Source organism: Pseudoliparis swirei, chromosome 1, assembly GCF_029220125.1.
Source record: "Pseudoliparis swirei isolate HS2019 ecotype Mariana Trench chromosome 1, NWPU_hadal_v1, whole genome shotgun sequence".
Lineage (NCBI taxonomy): Eukaryota > Metazoa > Chordata > Actinopteri > Perciformes > Liparidae > Pseudoliparis > Pseudoliparis swirei.
Genome location: NC_079388.1, coordinates 2859241 through 2883923, shown reverse-complemented (window position 1 = coordinate 2883923; position 24683 = coordinate 2859241). Strand labels below are relative to the sequence as shown.

The 24683-nt window shown below is 48.5% G+C and overlaps 1 protein-coding gene across 1 annotated transcript in view; it reads right to left on the bottom strand.

Moving 5' to 3' along the window:
- Positions 1 to 3028: 3028 nt before the first annotated feature.
- The window catches only part of LOC130194508 (POU domain, class 2, transcription factor 1), an 81007-nt gene continuing 59352 nt past the window's right edge, over positions 3029 to 24683 (bottom strand). The window contains exons 2-17 of the mRNA XM_056415630.1: positions 23894 to 23959; positions 23645 to 23673; positions 23278 to 23334; positions 19806 to 19997; positions 19351 to 19620; positions 19145 to 19259; positions 18868 to 18959; positions 18643 to 18651; positions 17830 to 18072; positions 17314 to 17455; positions 15233 to 15381; positions 14429 to 14629; positions 7301 to 7349; positions 6462 to 6654; positions 5020 to 5093; positions 3029 to 3390 (exon numbers count right to left, since the gene is read on the bottom strand). Coding sequence (XP_056271605.1) covers positions 3029 to 3390; positions 5020 to 5093; positions 6462 to 6654; positions 7301 to 7349; positions 14429 to 14629; positions 15233 to 15381; positions 17314 to 17455; positions 17830 to 18072; positions 18643 to 18651; positions 18868 to 18959; positions 19145 to 19259; positions 19351 to 19620; positions 19806 to 19997; positions 23278 to 23334; positions 23645 to 23673; positions 23894 to 23959 — 2243 coding nt within the window. The remainder of the gene's footprint in view (positions 3391 to 5019; positions 5094 to 6461; positions 6655 to 7300; positions 7350 to 14428; positions 14630 to 15232; positions 15382 to 17313; positions 17456 to 17829; positions 18073 to 18642; positions 18652 to 18867; positions 18960 to 19144; positions 19260 to 19350; positions 19621 to 19805; positions 19998 to 23277; positions 23335 to 23644; positions 23674 to 23893; positions 23960 to 24683) is intronic.

The window sequence follows — 24683 nt, the reverse complement described above, 5'->3', positions numbered from 1 at the left end:
TAAGCCCAACGTCTCTTTGACCAGAGTTTCTGTTTCATGTCAGTAAACATCACTGACTGAAGATTAAAAAACTACAATGACACAAACACTCCGCGTTCCTCGCGAGCTAACTCCAGAACCTCATTTCCTCCGTCACAGTCCCCCCGCCGCCCTCCCTCTGTCTCGGCTTACAACAGTCTTTAGGTTTGGTTTCGCTTTGAAACATTCGTTTGGCATTTTCTCTTCTTGTCTCCATCTCAAGAGCAACCCGCCCCCCCCCCCCCTGCAGATACAAGCCTCACAACAAACCCCTGAAAATACTAGTACAAAGATCCAGAAAGACATGAATAGAATCCAATAAATACATAAATAAAGAGTCAATAAATAAAGGTGAGAGACAGAGAAGTTAATAAAATACAAACGGACCATCTTCCCCATCCTCGAAAAAAGCACACACACCTCCCTCGTACAATAAATACAAATATATTACAGTTCCCCCAACAAAGAGTTTTAAAGCTTTTGGTTCTTGAATCCGTCGCCGTCGTCGTCCAGAGGTAATCGCCCCGGTCTCTTTATACATCAGCAACTAGTCAGAGCAGTTCAACATCGAGTGTTTCCCCCCTACAAAAAACCTAGAAGAACTAATGGATACATTCCCTCTAACAGTGGACCCCCCCCTCCTCATCTTCATCAATGGTGGCCTTCAGTGCCTGTGTGTGTTGCATGGAACTCTGTTTTCGACAAGCTGTTAACATCACGCCGTGTGGCTGTGTGTGTGTGTGTGTGTGTGTGTTTTACAGTTTGGTTTGTATGTGAGAGAATTTATCTTTATGTCGATGCCCTCTCACACTCACACACACACACACACACACACGCACATGCACATGAACACACACACACACGCACAACTTGTGCATTGGTTTGGTTGTTCTATTTGGTATGTGGTTGCAAAAAGTTTTGCTTTAGTTTTTTTTAGTTTTAGGCTTTTTCACAACATTTTGGATCAACAAAAAACAAAAGCCGTTGTCTTTTATCCTGGAAGCTACATGTTCACAGTTATTTCCAACAGTAGAAACAAAAAGAAAGAAACAGGGCCAGAGCCCCCCCCTCCCCCCCATCGCATATCAAGGGGAAAGCAATGAGACAAATCCATCACAACAGACACACTATGGAAAGCAAACAAAAACAATATATATATATATATTTATATTTATATATATATATATTCTTAATGTCAGCTCGTTGAGGTTATTCCATATTTCGTATCCGTCAAGGAGAAAAAAAACAAAGCCGAGGTCGGCTTTCAGCAGGGGGGGGGGGGGGGTGACCCATCTCTGTCTGTCTGTCAGAACGTGAGTCACAGCGACAGACACACAGCCCCCCCCCCCCTTGTTTGTATTTGGTTTCGTTCTAACGGTTCACTCACACGTCATAAGTAGCAGTAGTAGTAGCTTTTGGTTTTGGGTTTACTTTTTGGTTATTTGGTCCGCCGCTTCGAGCGCACCTCCTCCTGCTCCTCTTCCTCCTCCTCTTCCTCTTCTCGCTTAGCCCCCTGCAGCTCTTTTATACCTTTGGTTCCTCCCCTTTTCTTCTCCTCTTGTCTCCACTTTTTCCTTTTGGCCCTTTGATCGGATCTTTGGAGACAAAGAAGAGGGGCAGATGGGATGGAGGGATGGAGGGATGGAGGGCAGGGGTTTGGGGGCAGTAAGGGGAACGCCGGTGCTTCACCTCTTTCTTTTGTTCTTTTTTGGGTTTTTTATCTTGTGTGTGTGTGTGCGTGTGTTTTCCCTTTGACTCTGCTGAGGTCTGTCTGGACACTCGTCTCCCGGGCAACGGAGAGACAGCGCCGCCAGAGGCCCGGCTTTGAGTGGCGGTTCTGGTGGTGGGCGGGCGGCGAGGAGGACGACACGGCGATGGTCATTTGGGGCGGTGATAAATAAAGGAGGACAAACAACGCTGAAAATAATCCCAAGACTGTCCACACCGCCCCGGTGACCTCTTTGTAGGCAGGAGGAGTGTGTGACCTTCAGGTGTAGCACAGAGTTCTGGTCATGAGGATGGGGATGTAAAACCTGATGGAGATGTTCTATTTCAACAGAAGGATCAAAGTTATCTTAAAAAAATAACATTGTGGCGCTTGTTTTCACCCTGTTAACGTGCCAGGCGGGTGGCGTTTAGGGTTTAATGAACACCAGCTGGTTAGTTTTTAAGCATCTCACCTGATGCTATTGTAAGTGTAGCAGTAAGCTCCACCCGTCTGCCACGCCAGGCTGGGTAAAACAAACAGAGTCTGTCCTCGTGTTCATCAGTGTGAAGAGAGAGCGAGGTAGATATCCTGCATGTGGGCTCAAGAATACAAAATGATAGAAAAATAGATGTTTCGTAAAATCCAAAGTGAATGAGGGCGCAGCGGGAGGAAGGAGGATGGATCCTGGACTCTTTGTGAACTAAAGCTTTTCTCTCCGTCTCGTTTCTGTTTTCGCCGGACCTCTTTTTTGGTTTTCAGTTTTTGGTATTTGTAGATTTTGGTTTTTCATCTTTGTAAGTGTGAGTTTCTCTTGTGGCATCTTTCCTCCTGGTTCTTTGTTGTGACCCCCGTGACCTCCTGAGCTCGTGAACAAGTCTTTTCTGCTCGCCTCTCATTCCTCGCACAGCGTCTCCTCGTCTCCTCCTCCAGCAGATGAAAAGCATGCTGAGGGTTTTCACGATGCCGAGCGCACACAAAAAACACAACAAAAAAACCACACACAGTGCCACCTCTCCAGCTGCCGATCATTATTTGGTTTCAACCCTCCCCCACCCCCATCGTCTCCATCCTCCCTCTCTCTCTGCTTCTTCTTCTCCTCCATCTGGGTATATTTTTGGCTTCGTGAGACGTCAGTGGGAAAGAGAGAGAGAGAGAGGGAGAGAGAGAGAGAGGCGACGTTGGACAGAGAGACGCTTTGGTTGAAAGGCGGTTGTAAATGATTTCTTTTTTTGTTTAAAGCTCCTTTAACTCTTCCTCATCTTCCTCCTCCTCCTCCTCTGTCCTCCGCTGATATCGCTGGGATCACTCGGTCATGGCCCCTCCCATGGGCGGCGGCGAGGCCTCGCTGAAGGAACAGAAGGAGGCGGGGCTTGAACAAGGAGACGCGGACTCCTCGGGGCACGAGGACGGGCTCATGAGGTCGCCGGCGCCGGGCGGCGGCGGCGAGTGGCAAAAGGAGAGCCTCGGGCCGATCGGGCCCGCGGCGGGCGTGGAGGGCGTCGCCATGGAGCTGGTCGCCATGGGGAGGAGGGTGGGGCGGTTCAGGAAGAGGGAGGGGCGGAGGGAGTGGGGTATGGCGGGGCACCCGGGTCCGCCCAGGAACATGTGAGCCGCTCCGCCCTCAAGGCCGGAGATGGGCAGCTGGCCGCTGCTCGCTGCTAAGGCTGGACGGGGGGGACAGAGAGGAAGAGGAGGGTGATGGAGGAAGAGGAGGGTGATGGAGGAAGAGGCAGGCGACCGAAGATGGACAGAGAGAGATAGAAATAATTTGTAAGAAAGTCAAGATAAAGCAGATGGATTGAAAGAAAAAGACCAAAGAGAGGTGAGAGACGATGAGAGGTCGATGGGAACAAGGAAAAAAGGACAGAAGAAGAGGTGAAGAGGAGGATGGCGGCAGATAAGAAACAGGGGGAGAGGAAGAAGAGAAGTCAGTGAACACATCAGTAACCAGAGACACAGGCGACTAAGTGGAAGGTTAAAGGGCCAGTTCACCAAACTCAGAACAAAACTATCTTTAAAAGAATAGAAGAAGACTGTCTGCATGGATTAGGGGCGGAGCCTGCAGACAGGAAGTGAACTGACCCTTTACACACGAGATGGAGACGATACGAGGTGATGGCGGTGATGTAAATGAAATGGGTCGAGGCGCAACGCTCCCAAAATTAATTCTGGTAGCCGTCTCTACACGGAGCCAAGCATCGCCACGGTAACCGCTTATTAAAAATGTCAAACCCGATGCACCACATGCGCCTCATCGATGAATCGAAGAGAAGAGCGAACGTGTGCCTTAATGAAACGTTCCTGACAATAGTTTCCAGATCGACCGCTTTAAGTGAGAACTATCAGGACACTGTGAGCCCTCTGGCGCCCCCTGGTGGCACAAACGTGTTCTGCAGATATAAATGTGGGAAAAAAAGACTGGAAGACATTCAGCTTAATTATTTTTGGTGACCCTAATGAAATCCACCTGGGGGTCCTGAGCCAGTCTCTGGTGTCTCTATTCATATATTATATTATATATTATATAAATCTGTACGAGAATATTTTCCTGCAGAACTACTGCTGCCAACGGGCCAGAACCAACCGGTCCGGACCCCCCTGCCACCCTTTGAGTCAACCCTCTATCCATTACAGCGCCACTGTGTAAACATTCATGGTGTGTGTGTGTGTGTGGCCCCCGAGGAGGATTCAAAGCAAAAAAACCTTTTTCCCCCCCCACGTCAACAACTTCATTGAAACTCCTCTTTCTCCGTGTAACTCCAACGCAGGCCGGCGGTGCCGCGGCGGCAGTTTCCATAACGCAGCGTGTCCTTCATCAACACGGGCCGCGAGGAAGAGGAGAGGGGAAGAGGAGAGGGGAAGCTCTGAATGGGCCACAGGGAGATGGTTCACGTGAGGGATTCAAAGACCTTATTTGTGATGCTTAATTGATTTGTCAGCAGATCGACCTCCTCCTTCAGAAAGGGAGGAGGAGAGGAGTCGTTCGGCCCACAGCCGCTGGAGGAGGAGGAGACGGAACTGTTTCCTCCTCAGCTTTGCCACCAGGGGCTCTGGTCACTTTGTGATCATAGCGCGGCTATTGTAGGTGAATCAAATTTAATCCTTCACTATACTGAGCCATTCAATAAATTTGGAGAAAGAGGAGGAGGCTGCGAGGAAATTCATTTTGAGCAGAATGGATGAGGTGAAATGGGTAGAGGCCTTTAGAAATGGACACTTGCTGGACTCCAGACACACACACACACACACACATGATAACACACACACACATGATCACACACATGCACACACACCTTGCATGGTAGCCAGGGGGTTGCTGCCAATGAGGGCCTGGTTCATCCCTGTGCTTAGTCCCATCATTGTATTCCTGAAAGGTGGATCGACAGAAAATTCACACACACAGACACACACACACAGACACACACACACACATAAATTCCCACGCGTAGAGAACCAGTTGACAGGTTAACGTGCTTATGGGTGACCTGAGGGCTTCAAACTCAGATTGTGTTTCTCCTACTTTTCTGTGCAGCTGCTGATGTTTTCTCTCCATGTCAGAACTGCGTGTGTGTGTGTGTGTGTGTGTATGTGTGTGTATGTGTGTGTGCGTGTGGGTGAGCAGCGGTCTGAATTGCTGGATGCTACAGATTCCTTTGTAGCATGCAGCTACGTAAGTATCAGTTGATGTCAAGTTAGAATGTTACCGCTTATTCAAAACCAACATCATTTCAAATTGTGTAAAGTATATATATATTTATATGTATATATATATATATACACTACCGTTCAAAAGTTTGGGGTCATCCTGACAATTTCATGTCTTCCATGAAAACTCACTTTTATTTATCAAATGAATTGAAAATTGAATAGAAAATATAGTCAAGACATTGACAAGGTTAGAAATAATGATTAATATTTGAAGTATTAATTTTGTTCTTCAAACTTCAAGCTCAAAGGGAGGCCAGTTGTATAGCTTATATCACCAGCATAACTGTTTTCAGCTGTGCTAACATAATTGCACAAGGGTTTTCTAATCATCCATTAGTCTTCTAAGGCGATTAGCAAACACAATGTACCATTAGAATACTGGAGTGATAGTTGATGGAAATGGGCCTCTATACACCTCTGGAGATATTTCATTAGAAACCAGACGTTTCCACCTAGAATAGTCATTTACCACATTAACAATGTATAGTGTGTATTTTTGATTAATGTTATCTTTATTGAAAAAACAGTGCTTTTCTTTGAAAAATAAAGAAATTTCTAAGTGACCCCAAACTTTTGAACGGTAGTGTATATATAAATGTATATATATATATATATATATAGTCATAGAGGAAATTAAATCAAATTACAAACCAGTAAAAACTATTTTAGGTTCATATCATATCCTCATATTCTTTGTTATCATTATATATATCAATTTATCTGACCCACAGTAAAAAATATATATATAATAAAAAATAAAAAAATATTTAAAATATATATATATTTAAAATAATAATAAAAAATACATATACATGTGTTTATTTATATTTATATTTTATTATTTTAAACTGTGGGTCAGGTAAGTTGATATTTTAAAAATCCACAATTTGCACACAAACAAATATATAAAATATATATATAAAAAAAAAATCAAAAAAATCAATATATTAAAAAAAATAATATATAAAATATATTTTTTGCAAAATACTTTGCAAAAGAGAAGTCGTGAACAGCCCTGTACACTCACCCGGTGTTCAGCACGTGGGCCCCGAGGCTGGGAGGGGCGGGGCTAGCTGTGCTGTGAGGGGGCGGGCTCACAGAAGAAGAGGCGGAGCCTACCGCGGCGGAGCTGATGGGAGTCATGGGGCAGGATGCTGAAGAGCTCGCGGCTAGAAGGAGAAGAGGAGGAGAAGAGAAGGAGGAGAGAAGGAGGAGAGTAGGAGAGAAGGAGAGAAGGAGGAGCGAAGGAGAAGAAAAGGAAGAGAGAAGGAGAAGAGAAGGAGGAGAGAAGGAAGAGAGAAGGAGGAGAGAAGGAGAAGAGAAGGAAGAGAGAAGAGAAGGAGGAGAGAAGAAAGAGAGAAAGAGGAGAGAAGGAGGAGAGAAGGAGGAGAGCAGTGGGTTTGAGTGACAGCTCAGAAGGTCCAGAAGCTTCTCCATCAGTCAGGATGCTGAGCCTCTTCTTCACCTCCGCTCTGAGCCGGCTCACCGGCCGGTACCAGCTGTGCTGGTTACCTGTCAGCCATCCGTCAGGCCGGTGAAGCCGGCAGCCCGAGTCCATAACTCACCGGGACAAGTCGTGACCGGTGGAGGTAAACAACCCGAGATGGGCCTCGCGTCTCCGTCAACAACAACAACATCACCTTTTCTATTTCAGTCTCTCACGGAAACCATTTCTCTTTAAAGTGATGACCCCTCATCAGAACACGGGAACATCGACTGCCCCCGAACAGCGCCGGGAGCCGTTTGGGAGGAAATATATAAATAAATAAATAAACAAATAAATAAATAAATGCCGTTGGAACAGCGACGCTTCGACCTTCAAGAACCAACGACTGAGACACGGGCAGCGATTATAGCGGAGCTCACCTGTTGTGCTGAGACAGGTGGTGACCTGGGACAGACCATGACTCGATATCTAGAGAGGGAGAGAGAGAGAGAGAGAGAGAGATCAGGAGATGCTTCCAAATTATGTTAGAGCCAACATTTAGTTTGTATGCTTTCTCATCTCTTTGAGGGACACAGCGGGTGACTAGGGACCTGCAGTTCCTACATTTGAACACAGGGGGGTGCCGTACCAGTAAAAGGCATACAGGTGGGTGCTAATGAGAACAGGTGGGTGCTAATGAGAACAGGTGGGTGCTAAAGAGAACAGGTGGGTTCTAAAGAGAACAGGTGGGTGCTAGTGAGAACAGGTGGGTGCTAATGAGAACAGCTGGGTGCTATTGAGAACAGGTGGGTGCTAATGAGAACAGGTGGGTGCTAGTGAGAACAGGTGGGTGCTAGTGAGAACAGGTGGGTGCTAATGAGAACAGGTGGGTGCTAGTGAGAACAGGTGGGTGCTAATGAGAACAGGTGGGTGCTAATGAGAACAGGTGGGTGCTAATGAGAACAGGTGGGTGCTAAAGAGAACAGGTGGGTTCTAAAGAGAACAGGTGGGTGCTAATGAGAACAGCTGGGTGCTAGTGAGAACAGGTGGGTGCTAGTGAGAACAGGTGGGTGCTAATGAGAACAGGTGGGTGCTAAAGAGAACAGGTGGGTTCTAAAGAGAACAGGTGGGTGCTAAAGAGAACAGGTGGGTTCTAAAGAGAACAGGTGGGTGCTAGTGAGAACAGGTGGGTGCTAATGAGAACAGCTGGGTGCTAGTGAGAACAGGTGGGTGCTAATGAGAACAGGTGGGTTCTAAAGAGAACAGGTGGGTGCTAGTGAGAACAGGTGGGTGCTAGTGAGAACAGGTGGGTGCTAATGAGAACAGGTGGGTGCTAATGAGAACAGGTGGGTGCTAGTGAGAACAGGTGGGTGCTAATGAGAACAGGTGGGTGCTAATGAGAACAGGTGGGTGCTCGTGAGAACAGGTGGGTGCTAATGAGAACAGGTGGGTGCTAATGAGAACAGGTGGGTGCTAGTGAGAACAGGTGGGTGCTAATGAGAACAGGTGGGTGCTAGTGAGAACAGGTGGGTGCTAATGAGAACAGGTGGGTGCTAATGAGAACAGGTGGGTGCTAATGAGAACAGGTGGGTGCTAATGAGAACAGGTGGGTGCTAGTGAGAACAGGTGGGTGCTAATTCAATTCAATTCAGTTTATTTGTATAGCCCAATTTCACAAATTACAAATTTGTCTCGGAGTGCTTTACAATCTGTACACATAGACATCCCTGCCCCAAAACCTCACATCGGACCAGGAAAAACTCCCAAATAACCCTTCAGGGGGAAAAAAGGGAAGAAACCTGGAGGAGAGCAACAGAGGAGGATCCCTCTCCTAGGATGGACAGATGCAATAGATGTAATGTGTACAGAAGGACAGATTTAGAGTTAAAATACATTCAATGAATATGACAGAGTGTATGAATAGTTCATAGTAGGCATATTCCACGATGGAGACCTCCACGATCCATCAGGCAGATGGCGGTGGGGAGGAGGAGAGGGCGGAGTCTCAACAGGACAGTGGCGTAGTCATGAGCAGGAATTCCACGACCCAGACGATCCATCAGGCAGATAGGATCTATGCCGTCTCATAGGGTCCGATGACCCCATGAGACGAAAGTCAAAAGGACTTCCGGGAGAAAACAGAGTTAGTAACGTGTGATTGAGAGATGAAAATTCATCCTTAAGGAGAGAAAAAGAGGAGATAGGTACTCAGTGCATCCTAAACGTCCCCCGCCAGCTATAAGCCTATAGCAGCATATCAAGGGGCTGGACCAGGGCAAACCTGATTCAGCCCTAACTATAAGCTCTGTCAAAGAGGAAGGTCTTAAGTCTACTCTAAACGAGGTGACTGTGTCTGCCTCCCGGACTGAAATTGGAAGCTGGTTCCATAAAAGAGGAGCTTGATAACTAAAGGCTCTGGCTCCCATTCTACTTTTTAAGACTCTAGGAACTACAAGTAGTCCCGCATTTAGTGAGCGTAGCTCTAGTGGGGCAATATGGTACGACAAGCTCCTTAAGATATGATGGAGCATCACCAATCAAGGCTTTGTAGGTTAAGAGAAGAATTTTAAAAGTGATTCTTGATTTTACTGGGAGCCAGTGCAGAGCAGCTAGTGCAGGAGTGATGTGATCTCTTTTCTTAGTTTTAGTGAGAACACGAGCTGCAGCATTCTGGATCAACTGGAGGGACCTAAGAGATTTATTAGAGCAGCCTGCTAATAAGGAGTTGCAGTAATCCAGTCTCAAGTAACGAACGCGTGAACCAATTTTTCTGCATCTTTTGAGACAAGATGTGCCTGATTTTTGAAATATTACGTAGATGAAAGAATGCAGTCCTGAGATTTGCTTTACGTGGGAGTTAAAGGACAAGTCCCGATCGAAGATAACGCCAAGATACTTGACAGAGGTGTTGGATGCCAGGGCAATGGCGTCTACAGAATCCACATCACCAGATAATTGATCTCTGAGGTGCTCAGGCCGATTAAAATTACTTCGGTTTTGTCTGAGTTTAACATCAAGAAGTTGCAGGTCATCCATGTTTTTATGTCTTTAAGACATGCTTGATTTTACAGAGTTGGTTGCTCTCCTCTGGTTTTATCGATAAATATAGTTGAGTGTCATCTGCATAACAATGAAAGTTTATGGAGTGTTTCCTGATAATATTGCCCAAAGGAAGCATGTATAAGGTAAATAAAATTGGTCCAAGCACAGAACCTTGTGGAACTCCGTGATTAACGTTGGTGGTTATCGAGGCGTCATCGTTTACAAATACAAACTGAGATCGATCTGATAAATAGGATTTAAACCAAATTAGTGCCGTGCCTGAAATGCCAATCGACTGCTCCAGTCTCTGTAACAGGATGTCATGGTCAGGCGCCATCAGATATGATCTGATGGCACCGCGAAAGGTCGCCTCGGTGTGTTGGTGCGCGATGTTTTTTATTGTTTTCGTTTTAAATACTGTTTTCTGCTGGGATTCCCAGAGCTCTTTTACCAGAGAAGAGCTCTTGAACATCAGGGGAACAACTCCAGCGGATTTACTTCCAACGTTTTTAACTTCTGTGGAGTTACTGGACATTTTTGTAAAAGGTGTGCTCACCTTCGCCATCGGTGAAACGCCGTGGAGAGAGGAAAGCGCGCTTGTACGGCTACGAAACGGGATCTCGTACAGCGCTGCGGGCATATTTCTCCAACGTCCGCTCACTGTGCAACAAACTGGACGAACTCCAGCTGCTGGTGGGAGAGACAGCGACTTCTCCTCATCCTCCGCTCTGTGTTTCACGGAATCATGGGTTAGTGGCTCGTTACCAGACTCTGCGCTCCAGCTCGCTGGCTTCCAGCTGTTCCGAGCGGACCGGTCACGGAGCTCTCCGTAAAAAAAAGTGGAGGAATCTGCTTTTACCTCAACAACGGCTGGTGCAACGACGTAACGGTGATTCTACAGCACCGTTCGCCGGACCTGGAACCTTATATCATCCACTGCACACCCTTCTACTCCCCACGTGAGTTCTCTTCATTCATCCTGGCCGGAGTTTACATGCCGAGGGGAACGGGAACGTGAAGGCACAACAGACACTCGCTGAACAGATACGGTGTGGAGCGGACCTTCCGGACTCTTTGGTTATTGTACTGGGATTTTAACAAAGGAAACCTCAGCCACGAACTCCTAAATATAGACAGTTAATTAAATGCCCTACCAGAGAGAAGAGCATTCTGGACCACTGCTACACAACAATCAGCAGGGCCTATCACCGTCCCTCGAGCTGCACTGGGAAACTCTGACCACGCCATGGTTCATCTGATTCCTCATACAGGCAGAGACTAAAGCTCTGCAAACCTGTGGTGAGGAAGTTCAAGAAGTGGACCAGTGAGGCTCTGGAGGATCTGGCGTGCTTTGACTGTACTGACTGGGATGTCTTCAGGACTGCTACCAACAGCCTGGATGAGTACACAGAGGCTGTAACTTCCATCACAGCTTCTGTGAGGACAGCTGTATTCCATCCTGCTCCAGGGTGAGTTATAACAAACCCGACAAACCCTGGTTCACAGCGGAGCTCAGGAAGCTAAGACTGCAGAAGGACCAGGCATTCAGGAGTGGGGACAAGGACCTGTACACAGAGTCCAAATACAGGTTTAGCAAGGCGGTGAGAGATGCTAAACGACTGTACTCTGAGAAACTGCAACAGCAGCTCTCAGCAAACGACTCTGCTTCTGTCTGGAGAGGGCTCAGGCAGATCACCAACTACAAGCCCAAATCACCCCACTCCATGAACAATGTGCTTCTGGCAGACGAGCTAAATGAGTTCTACTGCCGCTTTGAAAGACAATGGAGCAGTCCTGAGACCATCCCCACAGCCCCACCAACAAGCCACAGACCATCAGCCCACCCTCCCCAGCCCATCAGGGGCTCACACCTTGAGCACCTCCATCAACTCAGCGACGCCTCGTCATCCTGGAGAGCAGTCAACAGGCTGTTTAAAAGCAGAACCCCGCAAGCAGCGGGCCCGGACTCCGTCTCCCCCTCCACCCTGAAGCACTGTGCGGACCAGCTGTCTCCGTGTTCACCGACATCTTCAACACCTCCTGGAGACATGCCACGTTCCAGCCTGCTTCAAGGCCTCCACCATCATCCCCGTCCCCAAAACCCAAGATCACAGGACTCAATGACTACAGGCCCATCGCCCTGACCTCTGTGGTCATGAAGTCCTTTGAACGCTTGGTCCTGTCACACCTCAAGACCATCACCGACCCACTCCTGGACCCCTGCAGTTCGCCTACAGAGCCAACAGGTCTGCAGACGATGCAGTCAACATGGCCCTTCACTACATCCTCCAGCATCTGGACTCCCGAGGAACCTACGCCAGGATCCTGTTTGTGGACTTCAGCTCTGCCTTCAATTCCATCATCCGTCCCTGTTGCAGGACAAGCTCTCCCAGCTGCACGTGCCCGACTCCACCTGCAGGTGGATCACAGACTTCCTGACCGACAGGAAGCAGCACGTGAGGCTGGGGAAACACGTCTCAGGCTCCCGGACCACCAGCACGGGTTCCCCAAGGCTGTGTTCTCTCCTCTGCTGTTCTCCCTGTACACCAACAGCTGCACCTCCAGTCACCAGTCCGTCAAGCTCCTAAAGTTCGCGGATGACACCACCCTCATTGGACTCATCTCTGGCGGGACGAGACCGCCTACAGGTGGGAGACTGACCACCTGGTGACCTGGTGCAGCCAGAACAACCTGGAGCTCAACGCCTGAAGACAGTGGAGATGGTTGTGGACTTCAGGAGGAATGCAGCCCCACCCGCCCCTCTCATCCTGTGTGACTCTGCCGACGCTATGGAGTCCTACCGCTTCCTGGGCTCCATCATCTCCCAGGACCTCAAGTGGGAGCTGAACATCGGCTCCATCTCCAAGAAGGCCCAGCAGAGGATGTTCTTCCTGAGGCAGCTGAGGAAATTCAACCTGCCAGGGAAGATGATGGTACAGTTCTACACGGCCATCGTTGAGTCCATCATCTGCTCCTCCATCACCGTCTGGCACCCTGCAGCCACAGCCAAAGACAAGCGCAGGCTGCAGAGCATCATCCGCCGGCCGAGAGGGTTATCGGCTGCAATCTGCCTTCCTCCAGGTCCTGTTCACTTCCAGGTCACTGAAGCGGCCAGAAAGATTGTCGCCGACCCTCCCACCCTGGACACTCCTGTTCGAGTCCCTCCTCGGGAGGAGGCTATGTCCATCATGACCACGACCTCCCGCCACACCAATAGCTTTTTCCGACGGCGGTCGGGCTCATCAATGGACCCCGGACTGACTGACTGTCACCCCAGGACTACCACCTCTTCTTCCACCTTCCTCTCCTCCTTCTTCCCGCTCCTTCCTCTTCCTCCTCCTCCCTCTTCCTCCCACTCCTCCTCCCTCCTTGCGTTGATTGTTGTTTGTCATGTCCAAATGTTGCACCTTCCACCAAAAAAAATTCCTCGTTTGTTTGTGAAAACATTCATTCTTTGGCAATAAACCTGTTTCTGATTCTGATTCTGATTCTGAATGGTGTCGAATGCAGCACTAAGGTCTAACAAGACCAGGACAGAGAGGAGTCCTTTATCTGCTGCCATTAAGAGGTCAGGTGAGAACAGGTGGGTGCTCGTGAGAACAGGTGGGTGCTAATGAGAGCAGGTGGGTGCTAGTGAGCACAGGTGGGTGCTAATGAGAACAGGTGGGTGCTCGTGAGAACAGGTGGGTGCTAATGAGAGCAGGTGGGTGCTAATGAGAACAGGTGGGTGCTAATGAGAACAGGTGGGTGCTAATGAGAACAGGTGGGTGCTAATGAGAACAGGTGGGTGCTAGTGAGAACAGGTGGGTGCTAATGAGAACAGGTGGGTGCTAATGAGAACAGGTGGGTGCTCGTGAGAACAGGTGGGTGCTAATGAGAGCAGGTGGGTGCTAATGAGAACAGGTGGGTGCTAGTGAGAACAGGTGGGTGCTAGTGAGAACAGGTGGGTGCTAATGAGAGCAGGTGGGTGCTAATGAGAACAGGTGGGTGCTAATGAGAACAGGTGGGTGCTAGTGAGAACAGGTGGGTGCTAATGAGAGCAGGTGGGTGCTAGTGAGCACAGGTGGGTGCTAATGAGAACAGGTGGGTGCTAGTGAGCACAGGTGGGTGCTAATGAGAGCAGGTGGGTGCTAGTGAGCACAGGTGGGTGCTAATGAGAACAGGTGGGTGCTAGTGAGAACAGGTGGGTGCTAGTGAGCACAGGTGGGTGCTAATGAGAACAGGTGGGTGGATGGGAAGCAGACAGTTCTTGGCCGTGTTGGTGTCCAGATGTGAATATCACTGCTGTGAGTGACATAATGTTTGTTAATAGTTTAGGACGTTGATAGATGTTATTGCTTCGATGTCACGCAGCCAGGATTAAGAAGAAGAAGCGCTCCGGACAGTGAACATGTTCCCCCGTTGGCCCCCTAGTGGCTTACAGTGGAAACGCGTCAGGGCCTCTACACCACCTGTGAACATCCGACCCAAAGAAGCAGGGCGTAGCGGGCGGTGTGTGTGTGTGTGTGTGTGGGGGGGGGGGGTACCATGTGCGGGCTGTAGCAGAGGGCCTTGTGCGTCACGCCGGACGGCGTCTGGCAGGACAGGGGGGGGGGCGTGGTGCTGCTGGACGGGTGGATGCGCTTCTGCTTCTGCCGGCGGTTGCAGTACCAGACGCGGATCACCTCCTTCTCCATGGTGAGCTGGTCCGCCATGAGCAGGATCTCCTCCGAGGTAGGCTTCTGGTTCTGGAGGAGGAAGAGGGCCAGAGGGTGAGCGGATGATGATGTCATATAAACAACAACAAGGACTGGATGAGGACCATGACAAGGACATCATCGGTGGAGAGATTCATTGTGAAATAGTTCTACGGGTCGGTGGAGCCTCCCAAATATATTTCTTCAAAAGAAAAATCTGAATCGTCAAAATCTGGAAGAGCTAACTTTAAAAGGAGGAGCTAACGTTAAAAGGAGGAGCCAACATTAAAAGGAGGAGTCAACTTTAAAAGGAGGAGCCAACGTTAAAAGGACAAGCCAACTTTAAAAGGAGGGGCCAACTTTAAGAGGAGGGGCTAACTTTAAATGGAGGGGCCAACTTTAAGAGGAGGGGCTAACTTTACAAGGAGGGGCTGACTTTACAAGGAGGAGCCAACTTCAAAAAGAGGAGTCATCTTCAAAAGGTCGTGGTCATGACCCTTGGCCGATGACTCCTACTCGTTGAGCCTTTATTGCTGCGGTTGGAGTCCTTTGGTCTCGCTGTGGCCCTTCAGCAGACACCTGTTCAGGTACACATGTAACATACACCTGTCTCTAAGTGCAGCCGTGACCTCGCCACTTCCTGTGCTCTCCTACCATGTGGAAGTTGCGCTCTAAGGCTACGCGCACGTTGGTCTCGATGCTGGTGCGCTTCTTCCGGCGCCGGCCGGACAGACCCTCGATGCCCAGCATGGGGGAGGAGAGGGAGGACGGGCTGGGCAGCATGCTGTCCACCGCCATGTTCTCTGTGGGAGGGAGAGACAGGAAGTGAAACGACCACCACGGTGGAGAGACAGGAAGTGAAACAACCACCACGGTGGAGAGACAGGAAGTGAAACAACCACCACGGTGGAGAGACAGGAAGTGAAACAACCACCATGGTGGAGAGACAGGAAGTGAAACAACCACCACGGTGGAGAGACAGGAAGTGAAACAACCACCACGGTGGAGAGACAGGAAGTGAAACAACCACCATGGTGGAGAGACAGGAAGTGAAACAACCACCACGGTGGAGAGACAGGAAGTGAAACAACCACCACGGTGGAGAGACAGGAAGTGAAACAACCACCATGGTGGGGAGACAGGAAGTGAAACAACCACCACGGTGGAGAGACAGGAAGTGAAACAACCACCACGGTGGAGAGACAGGAAGTGAAACAACCACCATGTTGGAGAGACAGGAAGTGAAACAACCACCATGTTGGAGAGACAGGAAGTGAAACAACCACCACGGTGGAGAGACAGGAAGTGAAACAACCACCACGGTGGGGAGACAGGAAGTGAAACAATCACCACGGTGGAGAGACAGGAAGTGAAACAACCACCACGGTGGAGAGACAGGAAGTGAAACAACCACCACGGTGGAGAGACAGGAAGTGAAACAACCACCACGGTGGAGAGACAGGAAGTGAAACAACCACCATGTTGGAGAGACAGGAAGTGAAACAACCACCATGGTGGAGAGACAGGAAGTGAAACAACCACCACGGTGGAGAGACAGGAAGTGAAACAACCACCATGGTGGGGAGACAGGAAGTGAAACAACCACCACGGTGGAGAGACAGGAAGTGAAACAACCACCACGGTGGAGAGACAGGAAGTGAAACAACCACCATGTTGGAGAGACAGGAAGTGAAACAACCACCATGTTGGAGAGACAGGAAGTGAAACAACCACCACGGTGGAGAGACAGGAAGTGAAACAACCACCACGGTGGGGAGACAGGAAGTGAAACAACCACCACGGTGGAGAGACAGGAAGAGAAACAACCACCATGTTGGAGAGACAGGAAGTGAAACAACCACCATGTTGGAGAGACAGGAAGTGAAACAACCACCACGGTGGAGAGACAGGAAGTGAAACAACCACCATGGTGGAGAGACAGGAAGTGAAACAACCACCACGGTGGAGAGACAGGAAGTGAAACAACCACCATGGTGGAGAGACAGGAAGTGAAACAACCACCATGGTGGAGAGACAGGAAGTGTCAAATGAGATTTAAAAACTCTTTAGAGAAAGACACATTCAGAGTCTTCGGTTTACAATATTCCCATAAAACATGGACGCCGTATTGGGCCAACTGTTGGTTATAATAGATGAAGATAATTTGGCGATAAGAAAAACGTTGCTAATGGGACGTTGCTAACGGGACGTTGCTAACGGGGCGTTGCTAACGCGACGTTGCTAACGCGACATTGCTAACGGGATGTTGCTGACGAGGCGTTGCTAACGGGACATTGCTAACGGGATGTTGCTAACGCGACGTTGCTAACGGGATGTTGCTAACCAGACGTTGCTAAAGGCGCGTTGCTAACGGGGCGTCGCCAGGTTGTCCTCTCAACAGACCTTTCATTAGAGAAAGAAAAGGAGTTTCCTTCCACTATTTTTTAATAAAACGTGAATATTTGCCGACTCAGCGGCGTACCTGTGACCCTGAGGTGTGTTCATGACATCATAATCTCAGAGGATATTACATTTCTTTCTTGTTTTTCTCTCTCTTTAATTAACTTTCATCTCAGAGAATAACCAGGACATTTTTTTTACTTTAATCCTGTAAATAATATGAATAGAGTAATTGTTCTGGCCTAAATGCTCCGTTGTACTGCCATGGTTGTGTTCCGCTAATCTTTGGGGTAACTTGTAAAGGTGAACGTCCTCCAGAAGCCTCGCCGCCTCACCTGCGTCGCCCAGCCACTTCTCCAGCAGCGGCTTCAGCTTGCACATGTTCTTGAAGCTCAGGTTCAGAGCCTCGAACCGAGAGATGGTCGTCTGGCTGAAGTCGTTCCCGTACAGTTTGCCCATCGCCACGCCGACGTCCCCCTGGAGGCAGGAGCCAGAAACACACAAGCTGAGGCTCCGCCCCCTTCCTCTCCTTTCTTTCTTTCTTTCTGTGTTTCTTTCATTCATTCATTCTTTCTACCTGTCCCTCTTTCCTTCTTTTTGTGTTTCTTTTTTTCTCTTTTTCCTTCTGTCTTGTATTCTTTTATTCTTTCTTTCTTTCTATCTGTCTCTCTTTCTTTTTGTGTTTCTTTTTTTATTTCTTTTTTTCCTTCTTTCCTTCTTTCTTTCTGCCTTTCTTTGTTCTTTCTTTCTGTGTTTCATTCTTTCTTTCTTTCATTCTCTCTTTCATTCTTTCTTTCATTCTCTCTTTCATTCTTTCTCCCTCCCCCTCTCCTCCCATCAAGGTGCTTTACCTGTGTGAATCCCAGTTTGATGCGTCGCTGCTTGAAGGTGCGGGCGAACTGCTCCAGCTCCTCTAGGTCGCTGGGCTCCTCCCCCAAGTGACCCCCGTGACCTCCGGGAGTCAAGCCGGGCGTCAGCGAGGAACCGACGGCGCTGCCGGATGCCGAGGGGCCTCCGCCGGACGCCACGCCGCCGCCGCTGCCGATGGCAGCGAGGGAGCCGCCGCTCGGCCCGCCCGCGGCGTCCCGGCTCTTCTGCAGCGGGAACACAGCGGAGCTTCAGCCGGGCTACACTTTGTTATTATTTGATAACTATGTTTTTTTCGTAATATTTGTTATCACAGATGCTGCTCCGGTCAGATATGTTATGTGAAACTAAAGGAAGCACAAACCGTCCGTTTACTGACGGGGAGAAGTCAACAGGTTTGTTTGCTGCTATATTTATTTATCAGGTTTTATAGCTTATATTCATGCTTTGTAATTAAGTTTTCAAAGGTGCTGTATTAATAAAGTTGTTATTCTTTTTTCTCTTTCTTTCTTTCTCTCTCTTTCTTTCCTTCTTTCTTTCTCTCTTTCCTTCTTTCCTTATTTCTTTCTCTCTTTCCTTCTTTCTTTCTTTCTTTCCTTCTTTCTTTCTTTACTTTCTTTCTTTCTTTCCTTCTTTCTTTCTCTCTTTCCTTCTTTCTTTCTTTACTTTCTCTCTCTCTTTCTTTCCTTCTTTCTTTCTCTCCTTCTTTCTTTCTTTCTCTCTCCTTCTTTCTTTCTTTCTGTCTTTCCTTATTCATTTCTCTCTTTCCTTATTTCTTTCTCTCTTTCTTTCTTTACTTTCTCTCTCTCTTTCTTTCTTTCTTTCCTTCTTTCTTTCTCTCTGTCCTTCTTTCTCTCCTTCTTTCTCTATTTCCTTCTTTCTGTCTTTCCTTATTCATTTCTCTCTTTCCTTATTTCTTTCTTTCTTTCTCTCTTTCCTTCTTTCTTTCTTTCTTTCTTCCTCTCTTTCCTTTTTTCTTTCTCTCTCTCTTTCTTTCTTTCCTTCATTCCTTCTTTCCATACCTGTGCTTGGAGTCCCAGGCGGGGTGGGGTCGTCAGGAGCCTCCCGGGGCTTTGCTGAGGTAGCTGGATCAGATTTGATGTGGAGAGCAAACCTGTGACGGCGAAACAACAACTCACTGAACAACACGTCAACAGATGTGAGAAGGACATCACCACAGAGCCACTCATGGCTCTGAAAATGAAGATTGCATTACTTTTTCATTTCAAAACTGTAATGTTGATTGGCATGTGGGAGGTTTTGACTGCCTGTGGCTCAGAGAGCTGCAGGTGACCTCACCTGGCTGCGACTGCTGCACCTGTGTGGGCTGAGACAGGAGGAACTGGGCCGGGGCCTGGAGGGGGTGACCCGGCATCAGGACCAGCTGCTGGAGCTGCAGCAGCTGCTGGATGTCCTACACACACACACACACACACACACACACATTTCCACCCACGGCTCAGAGGAACCAGTCGACAGGTGCGTGCTGCTCAGGAGGCTCGTACCTGGGCCGTGAGCTGGATTGGCTGTGACAGGGCCAGCTGCGGTGGAGGCGGGACTTGGACGGCTTGTTCCTGTTTGACGTGCTGCTGCTGGGATTGAGCCTGGTTCTGGTTCTGCTGCTGCTGGTTGGCCTGCTGCTGGGCGGCGGCGTGGGCGGCGTGCGCCGCGTGCGCTGCGTGCGCCGCGTTGGACTGCTGAACGGCGGCCGCCAGGAGCTGAGCCTGGGCCTGTTGGAGGAGCAGCTGCTGCTGGGGCGGGAGGAGGGCGGCGAGCTGTGGGGGGGAGGAGGAGGAGGAGCGGGAGGAAGAGGAGGAGGACATAGAGTCCAAATTAACTGAGGGGAAGTGTCCGCCATCTCGTCAACTCTTCTCCACGTGTCAACGGCATTACAGAAGAAACGCTGTGTCTGTGTGTGTGTGTGTGTGTGTGTGTGTGTGTGTGTGTGTGTGTGTCTCACCCCTGCTAGCTGACTGCCAGCCAGCATCAGCTGGTGGTGTTGTTGTTGCTGTTGTTGCTGTTGTAGCCGCTGTTGCTGCTGCTGTTGTTGTTGTTGTTGTTGTTGTTGCTGTTGTTCCTGCAGCTGTTGCTGGGAGGGAGGAGCAGGAGGGAGGGTGCTGTGGGTCATGTCGGAGCTGTCGTCGCTTTTTCCCTAAAGAAGATCACAGAGGCGTGTTGTTTTTGTTGTTGTTATCTTTTTAAACTCAAACGCTGAACCTGCACAAAGCTCCAGGCGCATAGTGAGGAATCGGTTTGCTCAAAGGAACAGGGGAACAGGTTCCCCAGACCGTGGAGGCGTTAGATGACAAACCAGATTGTTCAGGGGAAGAGAAAACCGAAAAGAGGATAACTCGTTGTTGTTGTTGTTGTTGTTGTTGCGTCTCGCTGCTGATTCACCGGTTCAGTGTTCACTCAGTTCTCCTCGTTTCCTCTTTGAAGTGTCAGGAACGCGGCTGACCTCTGACCTCCGGCTGTCGCTCCACATCCATCACCTGCCACGCTGTGCAGCAGCTTCACCTGTCGTCACTCAGTGACACCTCCTTCACTTCCTCCAGGCTCCTCTCAGGACGACAGGCTGTTCATAGTCACTTAAACTACAGTCACTGCTCTGCCCCTACATATTGAATGCACGCTTGTCATTCAAACATGTCGTCAACTAACAGACACGCAGGAACGTACGTGATGGTAAACAACATGTGCCACCCTGGTTTTAATTAAGTTGATCCTTTTGTATTATTATTGCCGAATTGTCACCTTGGGCATTAAACGCACCACGGAGGCTCGCAGACAGCTGCCTGACCACACCAGGCGGAAACCTCTGGTCCCGAGAAGTGAAGCCAATGCAGAAGGGTCTAAAACCTGCATTCTCTCTTCTGACCACCAGGGGACTCCTCTGGTTGTATAGAAGTCTATGCTTCAAGTGCTAAAGCTGCATTTTCTCTACTGACCACTAGGGGGCGACTCCTCTGGTTGTATAGAAGTCTATGCTTCATTTTCTCTACTGACCACCAGGGGGCGACTCCTCTGGTTGTATAGAAGTCTATGCTTCATGTGCTAAAGCTGCATTTTCTCTACTGACCACTAGGGGGCGACTCCTCTGGTTGAATAGAAGTCTATGCTTCAATTCAATTCAATTCAGTTTATTTGTATAGCCCAATTTCACAAATTACAAATTTGTCTCGGAGTGCTTTACAATCTGTACACATAGACATCCCTGCCCCAAAACCTCACATCGGACCAGGAAAAACTCCCAAATAACCCTTCAGGGGAAAAAGGAAGAAACCTGGAGGAGAGCAACAGAGGAGGATCCCTCTCCTAGGATGGACAGATGCAATAGATGTAATGTGTACAGAAGGACAGATTTAGAGTTAAAATACATTCAATGAATATGACAGAGTGTATGAATAGTTCATAGTAGGCATATTCCACGATGGAGACCTCCACGATCCATCAGGCAGATGGCGGTGGGGAGGAGAAGGGGGCGGAGTCTCAACAGTGGGCGGAGTCTCAACAGGACAGTGGCGCAGTCAGGAGCAGGAATTCCACGACCCAGACCTCGATGATCCATCAGGCAGATAGGATCTATGTCGTCTCATAGGGTCCGATGACCCCATGAGACGTGAAGTCAAAAGGACTCCCGGGAGAAAGCAGAGTTAGTAACGTGTGATTGAGAGATGAAAATTCATCCTTAAGGAGAGAAAAAAGAGGAGATAGGTATTCAGTGCATCCTAAAACGTCCCCCGGCAGCTATAAGCCTATAGCAGCATATCAAGGGGCTGGACCAGGTGAACCTGATTCAGCCCTAACTATAAGCTCTGTCAAAGAGGAAGGTCTTAAGTCTACTCTTAAATGAGGTGACTGTGTCTGCCTCCCGGACTGAAATTGGAAGCTGGTTCCATAAAGAGGAGCTTGATAACTAAAGGCTCTGGCTCCCATTCTACTTTTTAAGACTCTAGGAACTACAAGTAGTCCCGCATTTAGTGAGCGTAGCTCTCTAGTGGGGCAATATGGTACTACAAGCTCCTTAAGATATGATGGTGCATCACCAATCAAGGCTTTGTAGGTTAAGAGAAGAATTTTAAAAGTGATTCTTGATTTTATGGGTAGCCAGTGCAGAGCAGCTAGTGCAGGAGTGATGTGATCTCTTTTCTTAGTTTTAGTGAGAACACGAGCTGCAGCATTCTGGATCAACTGGAGGGACCTAAGAGATTTATTAGAGCAGCCTGATAATAAGGAGTTGCAGTAATCCAGTCTCAAGTAACAACGCGTGAACCAATTTTTCTGCATCTTTTGAGACAAGATGTGCCTGATTTTGAAATATTACGTAGATGAAAGAATGCAGTCCTTGAGATTTGCTTTATGTGGGAGTTAAAGGACAAGTCCCGATCAAAGATAACGCCAAGATTCTTTACAGTGGTGTTGGATGCCAGGGCAATGCCGTCTACAGAATCCACATCACCAGATAATTGATCTCTGAGGTGCTCAGGGCCGATTAAAATTACTTCGGTTTTGTCTGAGTTTAACATCAAGAAGTTGCAGGTCATCCATGTTTTTATGTCTTTAAGACATGCTTGAATTTTACAGAGTTGGTTGCTCTCCTCTGGTTTTATCGATAAATATAGTTGAGTATCATCTGCATAACAATGAAAGTTTATGGAGTGTTTCCTGATAATATTGCCCAAAGGAAGCATGTATAAGGTAAATAAAATTGGTCCAAGCACAGAACCTTGTGGAACTCCGTGATTAACGTTGGTGGTTATCGAGGCGTCATCGTTTACAAATACAAACTGAGATCGATCTGATAAGTAGGATTTAAACCAAATTAGTGCCGTGCCTGAAATGCCAATCGACTGCTCCAGTCTCTGTAACAGGATGTCATGGTCAATGGTGTCGAATGCAGCACTAAGGTCTAAAGCTGCATTTTCTTGACTGACCACTAGGGGGCGACTCCTCTGGTTGTATATAAGTCTATGCTTCATGTGTTACAGCTGCATTCTCTCTCCTGACCACTAGGGGGTGACTCCTTTGGTTGTATAGAAGTCTCTGCTTCATGTGTTACAGCTCCATTCTCCATAAAGCAGGGGACGCTTTAGGCTCCTCCCTCTTATGTCATTTCTCGGTTCAAAACAACAAGTTGGTCGCCAAACAACAACCAAGATGGCGACGGACACAATCCAGACGTCCAGGCCTCAGAACGATAACGACCTCCACGTCTGAAATAATGTCTGTTGTGTTCATTTAAAAATGTACAAAACACATAAAAATACATCTGTTGCCAGTGCAGTAGAAGCGTGAATGGGTCTGAAACAGAATCACTCTCAATGACACACGCACACTCACGCATGCACACACACACACACACGCACACGCACACACACGCATGCACACACACACACACACACACACACACACACACGTAGCATCTGGCTCACCTTGCTGCCAGCCGGTGTGGGTGAGACGCTGAAAGGGCTTGTTTTCATCGGCTGGACCTGCAGCAACAACACACACACACGCACACGCACACAACATGAGCTGATCAGGTAAAACAAGGGACTCACAGGTACACTTACACACACACATTTTTTTAAACGTTATAAAATTCTGCCATGCTTACTGTATTCATAAAAAGTCCTTTAATTAATGTGGCTAATTATTATATATATATATATATGTATTCCTATATATATTTCTATACATATTTATATATACATATATATATATATATATAGTGAGCATTGTATAGTTATAACTAACATTAATAACAGAACTAACGATGTCGTGAGAAAGAACACAACCCACCTGGTCATCAGGGCTGTTTCTGTTAGAGTCTGGAACACAGAGGGATGGTTTATTAGTGTGTGTGTGTGTGTGTGTTTGTGTGTGTTGCACCATGCCGACTACTTTAGTAACGTTCACTTAAAAACACAAGATAAAACTGATAAGGTTAAATCACGTGTGTCACACAATTCAAATATGATGACTGGACATATGTATGTGTGTGTGTGTGTGTGTGTGTGTCTGTGTGAGAGAGAGTGTGTGTGTGTGTACCTGAACTGTCCCCTGGATACTCAGCCCCAGGCTTCTCATCATCTGCTGCTTTAGACATCCTGATATCTTCAAGACACACACACACACACAGATCAGATATAGTGAACATCAACATAGGTGTGTAAGGCGGTGCTGTGTGAACAGAGAGGGTTGTCGGTTCAAATCCCTGGATGATGGTAAAAGCATACTTTCTGTGGCTGCCGCCTCTCACTCACACACACACACAGACAGACACACACACACACACACACACACACACACAGACACACACACACACACACACACACTCTCTCTCTCTCTGCTGCTTGTTCTCATTCAGATCCACAGACAGCCGCCGCTCTCTGAATGAGACGTCGGTACTCCTGAAGGTCAAAGGTCAAGTGAAGTCAACGCCGCCAGGAATTCAAAAGACTCTGGAGCAAGGTCTGCCGTTGGCCACCAGGGGGCAGCACCGCGCCGTGTACTGAGGACTCCTCATGGGGATAGAACGCTAAGAGGTTCTGCTAAGTTCCTGAAAGTTGAGGTTTGGAAGAAACTCCGTTTTCTACTCGTTGTTGTTTGCAAACAACGGAGAGAGAAACGCCGGCTCAGCAGAACCCGCCTAACGAGGCGGTCCTCCTCCAGAGCGCCTCCTCATCGACCCGGCGTGGCCTCCAGGAGCGTCTCCCGGCAGCCGGCTGGCGGCGTGCGCCGGCTGCCGGGAGACGCCGTGGTAGCCTAATTGGCGGCAGGCAGAGGAAGTGCTGAGCCGAGCGGCGGCCATTACGCAGCACGCCAAGCCGTGTTGGAA